Consider the following 15,188-nt stretch of genomic DNA (forward strand, 5'->3'; position numbering starts at 1 on the left):
CCGGAGTACTCGATTTATTTTCACTGTCACTAGAATTAGTTGGTTAATACTCGTTCGAAAGATACGTGTCGCCAAACTCATCCGATCCAATACTTTCAAGTTTTTGTTGCTTTTTTCGTACGACTTCGCATTGTACCGCTCTAATCCAAGTACTGACAAGAAAAACGTAAGCCACGGCGTCGGCGCACACGTTATCAATAGACAAGTCAAGACGTAATGCCAAGTTGGACTCTCATAGGCATTTTGAGATAAAAAACCTTGCTGGTGGCCGCGAAACTCCAACGTGGACTCACATTTTGAAAAATAAAATTTTCAATATGGTGGCACTTAACCTGTTAAATTATAAAACACAAGAATATCAACTTCATTCTATTGTTTTGTTTATCACTTTCTTGTAATCTATCCTGCCCATATTTAGATAATTGCAATTATTGTTATGCATATATTTTTAATTTTAGTGAATATTGTGATCTATTAATTTTTTTATCTTTATTCATTTTTTAGGCGATATCTGTTTTAAAATAACATTTGCGTGTGAAGTATATAACCATAAATGTTGCAGAAACCGCTTCCAAGTACTATAACTAGAAATCATAATTTAACTATGATCATAAGTTCGCTTGAGTTCCCAAGAGTGAGCTTAACTTTTTATTAAACAATATATGAAAATATGCAAAAGATACAGTATTTTTCATCGGCTTTTCTTATATATCTTAGCTACTGTTGGGTTTAGAACAATTTTCAATAAAAATAAACGTTTTATAATTAAATTTACATAAATATATATCAAAAAATATTAATAATGAAAAAATACTAAAAAACACAAAAAATAGGTATAAAAAGTTTGTTTATGTGATTTTATATATTATATTATTTATATTATACAAATCCCTAATACTTTGCGAAAGAAATCTTTAGATAGTTGAAAACTTTATGATATATAGAAGTGCATTTAAACTTTTAAAGCCATTGTAAAACTTAAAATGTGTTCATTATGACAGCATTGGGATATCCTTGAATTTTTTACGTATTGTAACTTACTGCAAAGGTACAACTATATTTTGTCTTTCAAATTGTCTTAAATATAAAATAGTAATAAACATTATTTTTATAACTTTAAACCATTTTGGAAATTTCATCGATCATGACTTCATAACTAACAAACCAATCACTTTTTTTTCTAAAGAAGTTTTTCTTAAAGTAGTTTCAATATGCATTTCGATAAAAAAAATCGTTAAATGTTTGGACATGTATATAGTACTTACTTAAATATTTTATTTTTATTATTTCTAATATTTTTAACATAAATGCGCAATGGGGAAATATTTTTAAAGTGTGTAAAAGATTTTATTTCTTAGCTGAGCGCTTTCGGCTTACAAAGCCATCTTCAGAGCTATGCTACAAGAGAGCACTGATGTAAAAAACTCATTTTAATTTAACAATGATTTACTTACGTCAAATAGGATATATGATTTGTAAGCCGAAAGCGCTCAGCTAAGAAATAAAATCTTTTACACAGTTCAAAAATACTTCCCCTTTTCCAACTTTTTTTAGGCCTTGGTTTTATATAGGATTGCTGAAACATAGCGGCAAGTCTATTTATTAATCAAATAAAATGCTTGTTTAAATTTTTGTGTTATGCTTTCATCTACCTTGTGATCGTTCTTGCTACCATTGTTTGGGTTCTATTAGGGATTACCCGAACTACCTCCGAGAAGAGCTAGTTAGGATAGGGATCTCCATGATTGTTTTTGTGGTAGTGAGGAGGACATACTTTAGTTTAGGTTGACCTCCTAACAATCATAAGTCAATCGTGAATTTCGAAATCGTACTACCCATGTGTTTAGAACCTTTTTAATGGTATTGTGATATTTAAAAAAATGACTGCCAAATATATTTTTCGATAGTGGAAAGTTTTTAAATAACACAATTCCAATAACTACGAGTGTTCGGATTTGCTCCAAACTGGCAACAGCGCCCTCACGTCCTACCCCTAACCACCCTTTGTTACAGACCAAAAATTTGACGATACGAAAGATTGCACAGAATTCTCTCTCTTTTACGTTTAACTGTCCGAGAAGACACATCGCTCTTAAGTTTAACTGCTGCATAGTGAATCATCCGATCACGTCAACAATAACAACTGTAAGTGATAATATTTATTACACAAGCAATGAGCAAATAAATAGTAATTATTATATTGTTTATCAACCAATTAAGGGTATACTATTGATAATTGAAATACATTTCTACTGAGCAAGAGTAGTTTAATTAAATCCACGTAACAAAAAGAACCACCGCTTAATGGAAATATACCAAGTCGAAGGATAATCCGAAGTAATTATACCTTATAATTACTTGTACCCAGCTGAAGTATTTATTCGGCCCACTTGGACGGTGCAGAGGAACCCAGCCCGTTCCATGGTCCTTCTCCCATATGTTATAAACACAATTCAACACAAATATATTTAAAATATATTATATTCTACAAATTGCTACGTCGCGTCATTCGCTGTGTGAGAATTCACGGCATCAGGTACACCGCTCATCACTGCAGGTACAGAAAAAGTTCTTTCTTCCCACGTGTTCACAGAATAATTTCGATACTAAGAAAGACACTATTGTTTCGCATAAAATAAAAATTTGAATAATAATTCTGTTAAGAAATTCTTTGTAATAATTAGTTTTAAGAATTTAAAAACATTTATTTGCTCAAGCGAAAAAACTTATTATTATTTATCTTTGAAATTTCACTTAACAAATACTTTTAATATTTTTACACATCATAAATATTATACTTACCGATTTCACAGTGCCTCCATATATTTAACGATTTTATATAGGTATACTACACATATTCTACAACACCTTTAAATATTCATTTATTGATATTTCTATTGATTTGTTTGTATTGTATTGGTTTTCTTTCAGGGCGCTTATAATAGTTGTGCTATATCTAACGCGGTAGTGTTTTCGCAAGTGAATTTAAGGTGTTTTTAGTGATTGCATATATCATACTTGTTTAGATTTAAAACCTATATTTAATAATGGAGGCACTGAAGAAACAACGAGCAACGGCAAAGTCGGCTTTAACACGACCATATAATTGGTGTGATCAATTTTTAGATTCTCAACTAACTATAACAGAATTAAAACTAAGAGAAGAATCAATAATTAAACATTTTGAACGTTATAATGTTATACAAGATAACATAGAACAAGCCACTGACGATGCCGATGCTCTTCAAAATCGTGATCTTATGGAAAAACATTATTTTAAATATTTAACTTTATTACGCGAAAAGTGCAAATCTCTCGTAGAGTCAAATCTGCCCAGTCTTACCACTCAAACTCCCACTGTTACACAAACCACGCCTACTAATGTAAAACTACCCCAATTATCACTTCAAATCTTCTCAGGCAACTACTATGAATGGATATCATTTTATCAACTCTTTACCTCTTTAATCATTGATAACCCCTCTCTGACAAATATTCAATGGTTTATATACCTAAAATCTTCTCTAAAAAATGAAGCTCTCGCCTTAATTGACTCTCTCGAATTAACCCACGAAAACTTTACCATTGCTCTTGACCTCTTGGAAAAACGATACTCTAATAACTTAAATATAATCAACGCACACTTAAAATCCATTTTGGACTACCCCACTCTCACTAAGGTTAATGCCCAAACACTCAGAGACTTCGTAACTACAATAAGAAAACACATTCAATCTTTAAAAAACTTAAACATTCCAGTAAACACTGGGATATCATCTTAGTTTATATTTTGTCAAGAAAAATTGACTATAACTCCAAAAAACAATATGGAGAAAAAAAGAATTAAATCAGATTTACCCACATTAGACGAGTTTCTAGACATTTTAGAAGATAGGTGCAATTTATTAGGTGATTTAAGTGACTCTTCTTCTTCAGTGCCTTATCCGGTCCGGATGTTGGCGATCATCAAGGCTATCATGGTTTTGTTGACTGCTCTGCGAAACAGCTCCGCTGAGGTCATCCCAAACCATTGTCGGAGATTTTTCAACCACGAGATACGACGGCGTCCCGGTCCTCTTCTGCCAAATACTTTACCCTGCATAACAAGTTGAAGAATTCGATATTTTTCTTCGTTCCGTTGGTGACATGGTCCACATAAGATATTTTTAGTATCCTTCTGTATATCCACATCTCGAAGGCTTCGATTCGTTTTTCAGTGGCTTGCGTCAGTGTCCAGGCTTCAACTCCATACAGTAACACTGGAAGAACGTAGCACCTCACTATTCGCATCTTGGTTCCCAAACTAAGATCACTGCAGCACAGCAAGGATCTCAACTTAATAAATGTAGACCGTGCCAAAGTGACTCACGTGACTATAAAACGGAAAAACCTCCGAAATTCTCTCGCACTACTTCTCTTTACACCAATGTTACCTACAATAATTCTTCCACTTCTAAATGCATATACTGTAATGACTTGTCTCATAAAATATATCGTTGTCCACGTTTCTCATCTCTACCACACTCCGATAAATTAAATTTCACACATTCTCAACACATGTGCACAAACTGCTTGGGCACAGGACATTCTTACAATGAATGCATCTCTAAAACTTGCTCGATTTGTTCTAAAAAACATCACACTCTCTTGCACGTACGCAAAACCCACAACACTAACTTCTCGCATCCATCTCACAATTCAGGCACATCTCAAGGCCAAAGAACTACCTATCCTCAAGGCAATCAATATAATTGGAGATCCAATTCAAATCAAACACATTCTGATGCCAACTCCAGAAAACATAATTATCATCAAACTCAAGAAAAACGAAACCCTAATTTAAATTCTAATAAAAATCATACAGAATTCGACGACATGCCATCCTCCTCTGGCCATAACATTAACCCCGAGTCTGTCACAGCGGTATCTCTAGATACCACAGGCGACCTTACATTCTCCGCTAAACCTTGTAATGTTCTATTAGCAACAATTAAAATATCTATTCAATCAAAATCAGGACATATGATAACAGCCAAGGCACTTCTCGATAATGCTAGTCAAAGTAGCTTTATATCAAGGAATCTTTTTGAAAAAATTAGCTGTAAAACCCTCCAACAACCACTTCAAATTTCTGGAATTGCCCAGAGCTCAATTATGTCTAACATAATGGCAAATCTTACAATTTTCTCTACTAATGATAAAAGCAATAAACTTAACATGTCTTGTTACGTACTCGATAGAATAACTACCCCACTACCGCAGACACATATACCCCTAGAATTGCTCGAAATACCACACAACATTTCCTTAGCCGACAGTGAGTTCTTTTCAACTTCAAGCATTGACATTTTGATAGGTGCTGACAAATACTACGAACTCATTACCGATGGCATCGTAAGATTAGGAAAAAATCTCCCTGTACTTCAAAACACCTTTTTTGGTTGGATTGTCGCTGGTAGTGTACCTCATAATCATCTACAAAATAAAAGAGTATCCTTATTTACTCAAACTTCTAATGTTATCTCCGAAAACACCTCTTCCCTTAACTCGCTTCTTTCCAAATTCTGGGAAATGGAGGAAATACCCACTAAAAAACTTCTCACCCCGACTGAAGAAATTGCTGAACTTGACTTCAAGAAAAACTTTAAAAGTTTAGAAACCGGACGATTCCAAGTCAATCTTCCCCTTAAATGCCCCTCAGAGCATAACAAACTAGGTGACTCTTTTCATATCGCTAAAAAACGATTCGAAGGCTTAGAAAAGAAATTCCAATTAAATCAGTCTCTATTTCTTGAATACAAAAGGTTTATCGATGAATACATTACACTTAATCATGCACGATATATCCCACTCACACTATACAACAATTTATCCGAACACAAATATTTCTTGCCCCATCATTGCGTGATAAAAGAGAGCAGTACCAGCACTCGATTACGCGTTGTTTTTGATGGATCTTGTAAATCCTCTTCTGGAACTTCTTTAAATGACATTATGCTCACAGGTCCACAGGTACAACCTGATCTATTTGACATCATTTGCCGTTTTAGAATAACCCAATTTGTTTGTACTGCTGATATTCAAAAAATGTACCGTCAAATAAATATCAACCCAAATCAAACCTTCCTGCAAAATATACTGTGGAGAGATGATCCCTCTAAACCACTTGAATGCATTGAACTTACTAGCGTAACGTACGGCCTCAGATCTTCAAGTTTCTTATCTACTCGGGCTATAAAAGAGCTTGCATCCACTAACATCCAAAAGTACCCCCTCGCTTGTGAAGCCTTACTTACACAAACTTACGTAGACGACATCCTCTCTGGTGCCAAAACTGAAGCTGACCTAGAAACCACATATCACGAATTAAATACCGTTCTAGGTAGTGCTTGCATTTCAACTCACAAATGGGTTTCCAATTCCACAAGGTTCACTGAAAAATATTGTAACAATGATCAACCCACTTCATATGACATCCAAATCGAAAATGCCTCTAATAAAGTTTTAGGACTTTCATGGAACCCTTCTCCAGACACACTCTCAATTTCAGTACCGGAAGCCCCAACTAACACTCGCGTTACAAAAAGAATTGCCTTATCCACTCTAGCCAAAATGTATGACCCCTTAGGGTTGATAACTCCTGTAATTCTACATGGAAAGTTATTCATTAAGAAACTTTTCCTTGAACGAATGGACTGGGACAATATCTTGCCTCCCTCTTTGGAAAAAGAATGGACAACCTTTGTAAATAATATACCCCACTTAAAGTCCTTAAAAATTCCACGCTGTCTATTTCTTAATAAGAAAGTCGCACACATACAAATTCATGGCTTTGCTGACAGCAGCGAAAGGGCTTATGCAGCATGCATTTACTTTCGTACTGTATACTCTGATAACACAGTTTCCTGCATACTGGTTACAGGAAAATCTCGGGTAAGCCCTATCAGGACAACTACCCTACCTAGATTTGAACTCTGTGCCATGTTACTTCTCTCAAAACTCACCAAAAGAATCATATCAATATATGAAAACAAACTGTCATTCTCTAGTGTCAATTTGTGGAGCGATTCAAGGATAGCACTATCGTGGATACAATCCCACGCATCGTGGATACAATCATATTTTGATATTTTGATAGGGCATTTAGGTAAAAATTATAATGATGACTGTCTTAGTCCTTTTGTGTCTGGCTGTATGACGATAAGTCTAAGCCAAAAAAAAAAAAAAAATCCCACGCATCCTGCTGGAATACCTTTGTTTCCAATCGAGTTGCTCAAATCACTGAATTGACAAATGCCTTTCAGTGGCGCCACATAAAATCTGCAGAAAATGCTGCCGACTACCCATCTCGAGGATTACTAGCTCAAAACATTTTAAAATTAGATTTATGGTGGACAGGTCCTCCATTTCTGCAAGACCCCAATCTAAATCTCGCTCATTTTAATGAAAAAATTAATGAATGCAACTTACCAGAAGAGAGAAAAATTTCACTTCTTACCACTAAACCTACCAAAGAAAATTTTTGGCATAAAATATTTCTTAGATTTTCCAAATTTTCTAGACTAGTGCACGCAATGGCATATGTTCACAGATTTATTCCCAATTCAAGATTTCCCACTAAAACTCTTACTGGTCCACTATCTGTAGATGAACTTCTCACGTCCACTAACTCAATTTGTAAAATTGTTCAACACCAACACTTCAGTTCAGAAATCTCTGAAATCCAAAATAGTAAATCACTCTCAAATAAAAACATGGTCTCACTTAGTCCATTCATAAATCACTCTGGTTTTTTATGTGTCGGTGGACGCTTAAAAAATGCAGACATTCTAGAATATCACAAACACCCTATTTTACTTCCCTCTAAATCACATGTAGTCACTCTACTGCTTTCACACGAACATACTATACATGTCGGACCACAAGCCTTACTTTCCAACGCCAGACAAAGATTTTGGCCTTTGAGTGGCCTCAGGGAAATTAAGAAAATTATTCGAAATTGCTCTACTTGCTTTAGATTTCGAGCACAACCTGCACAGCAAATCATGTCCGATTTACCAAAGGAAAGAGTTTCGCTCACACGCCCCTTTCAAAATGTTGGGAATGACTATGGTGGACCACTTACGATAAAAACATCTCGCCTTCGTAAGGCCCCTCTCACAAAATGCTATATGGCACTCTTTATCTGTATGAGTACAAAAGCTGTCCATATTAAACTCGTATCCTCTCTCTCTAGTGACTCCTTTTTACTAGCATTAAAACGTTTTATTGCTCGTAGAGGGAACCCCTCTGTTATATTTAGCGATAACGGTACCAATTTTACTGGTGCTAATAACTGTCTTCGTGAACTCTATGACTTCCTCAAAAGCTCTAAAAATTCTACGTCAATTCAAAACTTTGCCTCAGAAAATCTAATAGAATGGAAGTGGATACCCCCTCATAGTCCTCATTGGGGAGGAATTTGGGAATCCGCAATAAAATCGACAAAGTTTCATATTCGTCGAATATTAGGCAACGTCCACATGACTTTTGAAGAATTAGCTACTGTACTAATTCAAATAGAGGCTATATTAAATTCCAGACCAATTTGCCCTCTATCTAGCGACCCCGCCGATTTAAAATGCCTGACTCCAGGGCATTTTATATATATTACCCTGAACAAAAAATCACTCACATACCTGAAAATAGACTAAACCTCTTTCAACGCTGTACTTAGCTTCAACAGCACTTTTGGAAGAGATTTTATTTGGAATATTTAAACAGATTACAGGGACGGCCAAAGTGGTTTCAAATTAAGGAAAATTTAAAAATTGATGATCTTGTTCTCTTGAAGGAGGAATAGAGACTCCCCCTTAGGTGGCCTTTGGCCAGAATATTAGAAGTATTTCCTGGCTTAGACGGAAAGGTCAGAGCTGTACGGATTCGAACTAGTGAAGGAGTCTTCATTAGGCCCATCACAAAGCTATGTCCCTTGCCTCAAGATTCTTAATTTGATTGTCGTTTATTACTTTCTTCTTATTCCTGCTTATTTTCTTGTTTATATATCATAGGTCTTCTGTATCTTCTCACGTTCCAACTGAACCATTAGATCTCATTCCTTTCTTATCCTTCCACCTCGTTATTGAATGAGACATTCAACGGCCGGGGAGTATGTTCGGATTTGATCCAAACTGGCAACAGCGCCCTCGCGTCCTACCCCTAACCACCCTTTGTTACAGACCAAAAATTTGACGATACGAAAGATTGCACAGAATTCTCTCTCTTTTACATTTAACTGTCCGAGAAGACACATCGCTCTTAAGTTTAACTGCCGCATAGTGAATCATCCGATAACGTCAACAATAACAACTGTAAGTGATAATATTTATTACACAAGCAATGAGCAAATAAATAGTAATTAATATATTGTTTATCGACCAATTAAGGGTATACTATTGATAATTGAAATACATTTCTACTGAGCAAGAGTAGTTTAATTAAATCCACGTAACAAAAAGAACCACCGCTTAATGGAAATATACCAAGTCGAAGGATAATCCGAAGTAATTATACCTTATAATTACTTGTACCCAGCTGAAGTATTTATTCGGCCCACTTGGACGGTGCAGAGGAACCCAGCCCGTTCCAACGAGAAAAACAAAATAGCAAAAAAGTATGTTGGATATTTCCACAATATTGTTTAATAAAAAGTTAAGCCCACTCTTGAGAACTTATGCATAGTAAAATTATGATTTCTGGTGATACTCAGAAGCGATTTATGCAAAAGCTACGTAAATATACTTCCCACCAAACTCAAAAACATATATCACCTGATCTATTATGTTCCACTGGGTTATAGTCCATTTCCATCATATTGATAGCACATTATGTATGCAAATCCCTAAACTGTTGATACGGGTGACTCAATGAAAAATAGATATTTGTCAACAAGTTTTGTCAACCGATTTGTAAAAAAATGAATATTATTTTAATCAAATTCCATTTGAGATTCACTGCTTTCTTCAGAATCTAAGGAATCTTCAACTCCAATGTTAATTATTACCGGTTTCAGCATTGCATCAGTCATATTATCCAAATTTCACATTTTATTTTCTTCCTTGTGAACATGACTAACAGCATTTTTCCAATTTTCTGGAGTTACTTTTGATAAGGAATGTTCTAATAATTGTTGTAAGTCTTCTAATTTAAAAGTTTTGTTGTTGCGTCCGACTTCACCCTTTACTTGAGACCATATTTATTTTCTATCGGATTCAGATCACAGTGGTATGGGGGTAAACGTAAAATAATTACATCACGGTTTAATGCCATTTCATCAATTATATATTTTTTATAAGCTGCTTTATGTTGCCTTACAATAGGTAATAATTTCTTTTTTGTCGAATTCTCCTTGTACTCAATTGCGTGTTTATCCAACCATTCGATTATCTCTCCTTTTTTCCATGCGGTTGTTGGCAATTTTTCTGCTAGTCTTGAATGGTAACTAGCATTATCCATGAATATGACAGAATTTTTTGGAATTAAATCCGATATTCTTCAAAAACGTCAGCAGTCATTTCCTCGTGGTAATCTTTGGTTGATTTTGAGGCAAAGCTTAATAATCCACCATTGACAAAACCATATTCGTTTCCAATATGGGTTATTATGAGTCTGCGTCCTTTTCCAATGGGAATATTGTTTATTCCAGTAGATACACCTTCGATGAATGCCTGACGGGAACTTTTCACATTTGTATCAACCCATAGATATGGTACAGTATGACCTTCATTTAGCCAAGTCTCGTCCAAATAAAAAATTGTTTTCCCTTCTTCTCGGTACTTTTTAATAGTTCTTAGATAATCTCGTCTCCAACATACAATGTAATCTTTTTCAATTAAAACGGATTTTCTTCTATTCTTTTGCCAACGAAATCCCATCTCTGTCAATAGTCCCTATAATTTCTTGTTGCTTATGATTGGTAACTCTTCGTTTTCTCTAATTAATGTTTGGATTTTGTCCAATGTTGGAAATTCTTTATTAAAAAAAATGAGTGGACGCTGCGTCTTATCATGTTTTTATGTATTTCTTCAATTTCCAAGGGTTTACTCCCTCCACTCTTCTTGGGAGATGAAACAGTTCCTCCTTTTCTTTCTTTTAGGAATCTATAAATTGTTGCTTCTCCAACCCCTGTCATATTTGAACACATGTTAACGATTTCACGAACATTACTTAAAGGGCGTTGATGTACAAGTGCATCGTGTACATTTAATATTATATTTTTCTCTCTTAGACTGAAGGCACCTTTAAAACTACACTTAACCGGGATAAAACCTGTTGTCAACGTCATTTTTAAATGCAAATAACAAAATATCGACACCAAAAACGTAGGTAGGTAAGACATGAACAATGTACATCTACAAACTAAATGGAAGATGTAAACAATTTTTAATTTATATTATTGGCATAAGCTGTAATGTGGCATAAAAACTACTTATACTATCATTAGTGAAGCCTTATCAGTAATTCCAGGTAATCGTTCAAAGTAGGTATTCTTTTTGTGTCAGGCGATAACTTGTATAGAAAACAATAATCACCTTTAAATTACTGTTTACATTTATTTTCGTTTATTTTCGTACATTTGATTTATTTCGTGAAACGTTGAATTCTCTCGTTAATCACCCGTGTATAATTAACAATAATCGTGTGGCATATATACCGACGTTTTTTACGCACCAAAAAGGTATAGTGAGATTAGTAGACACTTATTTTACAGAAGATTTTTTAAAAGATAATGAATTGTTGACGGCATCTTAAAATATTATTTTTTTTTTATTTATTTGAAAACAAGTATAGGGTGACGTCTATGGTTTTTTGACCTGTTGAGGATTTGCATACATAATGTGCTATCAATATGATGGAAAAGGACTATATATATGTATATATATATATATATATATATATATATATATATACATGATAATTTCAAATGCAATGTTATATTGTATCTACAAGTTTATGTTTCTGTTCGATATATTAGTACGAATATATATAATAAATAGCACATTATTTTATGTTATTGTAACATATCGGATGCAATAAAAAATATACACGCCTTTTATATAATATACACAAATGAAGTAATAAGACAAAAAAACAGTATTTTTTCAGAGTTTTATGCAAGTTTTTTACATATCGCTGATACTCGTAGATACTACGTAATAAAATATTCCACTTACTTATTCCTTCTATATGTTTTAGAACTTTGGCAGTTGCTATATACCAATCCTTAAACTTTAAAAATATGAACGCCATAATAACCATTACTACAATTATATAATAATTTGAAACAGTGATGCTAACCAAAATACCAGCCATTACCAAAAAAATCTAAAAATAAAAACAAAAATCAATATAAAGGTATACTTTTTATTCTTTAATTGTAAAATTCTTTTCATATTAATGTCAGTGGGGTTTCGAAATTAAGTTGTTACAGGACTATCACTTTGAAAATCAGAGCACAATTAAAAAATATAAAGTAAAGCACTGTCAGCTGCTTGTGATGTAGCGATCAACTAGTAAATCTTGAGTAAGGTGGAAATATTTTGCTGAACAGTTTAATAATGTGTTGAGACCATGTAAAAATAAATTTTAAAAGACGCACACAGAATTAACTCTAAGACGTCTGAAAAAATGATTTAATATCATAAATTCAATATCATACTCATTTTTTAATATTACATAAATTTTTAATGGCTTTTTAGAGATAATTTAATATTTAAATCTAAAATAAATAGCATCATTTATATTATTTAAATCTAAAATATAATCTAAAAAATTTCCTTGATAATAATGAACTCCACTGATTCCACTGTAAAGATTCTGACGAAAATGGTAATTGAAAGGAACTTCGAGTTTGAAGCTCTATTTTTGAAGTTATACTTCTATACGCGCGCTCCACGTTGGAAATTTGTATGGGAGTGAATCTGTGAAATCATCTCATCTGTAAGATAATGAGTAAGAGAGAGACAGAAGATATATGTTCTCTCTCTTCCTCTCTCGAATATAAAAATGTTCCTTTTGTATATGTATATATATATATATATATATATATATATATATATATATATATATATATATATATATATATATACTGGTTGTTTAAACGATAAACTAACTTCAATAAACAACACATTAGATCTAAAATATATTTTACATGTAGTGACTTAGTGGGTATGTCCTATGTTTTTAATATTATTTTAATTGTGACGTCTACTTTTTAGTAACAAATTTTTACATGCTTGGTAAGTCAAAAGTTTAACTTTTAAATCGTATTATGTCTGTCATAAAATGTTTTTTTAATCAATATTACTTCTTGAAAAAGGCATGAATTTCCTGCCGAAACGTCGAATAAATATATGAAAATGCCTTAGTACCAAATCAAATTTTTTTATGAACCTAAGCCCAAGAAAATCCACTAAAAAAAAAAAAAATATATATATATATATATATATATATATATATATATATATATATATATATATATATATATATATATTTAATATTATATATCACTGTCGGGGAGGACTTTTTTATTAATATTATTACATCGTAAATTAAACACATGCTTAAGTAGAAAAGTTATGTATATTATCGTCATTTTTAAATACTTATGAATATTGCATTTTAATTTGTATTGTATTATTATATTGAATTATGTTGCACTGTATTCTAAAAACTTCTTTTAGTGTATTTTTTTTATGTATATTATTTTCATTTTTAAATACTTATGAATATTGCATTTTAATTTGTATTGTATTATTATATTGAATTATGTTGCAGTGTATTGTATTGTATTTTTATATTAATAACAAAATAAACAATGAACTTTACTGCAGAGTATGTGTAAAAAAATTTTTGCATTCAACTCCTTCCATACGTATTATATGAAAATAAAAATATACATTTTCATCAAAATATTTATTCAATCCTTCATTTACTATACTCCTATTACAGGTCAAATGTTGTTTATTAATTGTTGGTAAGTTGTTATTAATTCTGTTTCTCTTTCTGCTGTCTTACCTATAGCATTACATATATAATGATTGTGCAGATTGACTCCCAAATAAATTTGTAACGGCGAATGCGTGTATAGAAGTGTAAGTAACTTCTACTGGCAGTCCCACTGGACTGCCACACCCGTTTTTTTTTAACTTTAAATACTTCTGCGTTCCTGATATTGGCTAATCATCATGGCCATTTTGACTTTGTTTACAGCTCCTCGAAACAGGCATGGGGTCAACATATTGTATGAATAAAGCACCCCGATGTTTGTTTTTATATCATGATGAGCATATCACGTTCTTTACCTATTCTGAGGACTTTATAATTCCTCACTCGACTAACTCTTGGGATCCCGTTGAATGAATTGTCCTGTTATCAGTTCCCAGATATTTATAGCTCTTGATCTGATTTATAGTTAAAAGTAAACGCCTGAAACCTGCCTGATGTTCTCCTCCGAACACTTTGGTACAAGACTTTAATCTCTCATGCAAGATGTTTGACAATATAATTTATGCTGTATTTAGGAGAGTTATTTTGTGGTAATTATTGCATTTTTGGGGTTCCACTTTTTGCATAACGGGCATATTAAGCCTAGGCTCCATTCATCAAAAAAGATGGCGTCCGATAGTCAAGTCGCAGTTTTAACAGCGGAACTAAATAAGCTAAAAAAGCAGGAATTAATTGACATATTAGTGAATTTAAAGTTACCAGTGTCTGGTTCTAATCCTCAGTTATCTGATTATGTTAATAAATTAACACAAACAGTGCAAAAAGGTATTAAAGCATTTAATATCGAACATAACCTAGACGTTATTGTGTGTGAACAGTGTATAAAGACCAACAAGGAACTTACTAATATAAAAAGTGAACTTGCAGCAGTAAGTAAACTATCATTCCATCTAGAAAAACGTACGGAAGAGCAACAAGATTTAATTTCTTTATTAAAAGATAAATATAATAAAAATTCAGCCATGCCCGTTCCAACGTCATCTAGTGAAAAAACTGTAAATAAAGCAGGCACGACCAACTCAGGTTCTACCAGTCAAGAACCCATTAAAATGTCATTAAACAAAAACACAAGTCTACCTTATTCATACATGAGTGATAAACAAAAAGAAAATAAAAACAATCTAAAAACAGGACACTCATCT

General features: G+C 33.1%; 1 protein-coding gene across 1 annotated transcript in view; it reads right to left on the minus strand.

Annotated features, from left to right (window-relative positions):
• The window catches only part of LOC140445517 (ATP-binding cassette sub-family C member 4-like), a 137,379-nt gene that overhangs the window by 24,398 nt on the left and 97,793 nt on the right, over positions 1–15,188 (minus strand). Inside the window, exon 11 of the mRNA XM_072537597.1 lies at positions 12,213–12,363. Coding sequence (XP_072393698.1) covers positions 12,213–12,363 — 151 coding nt within the window. The remainder of the gene's footprint in view (positions 1–12,212; positions 12,364–15,188) is intronic.

This window comes from Diabrotica undecimpunctata, chromosome 7, assembly GCF_040954645.1.
Source record: "Diabrotica undecimpunctata isolate CICGRU chromosome 7, icDiaUnde3, whole genome shotgun sequence".
NCBI lineage: Eukaryota > Metazoa > Arthropoda > Insecta > Coleoptera > Chrysomelidae > Diabrotica > Diabrotica undecimpunctata.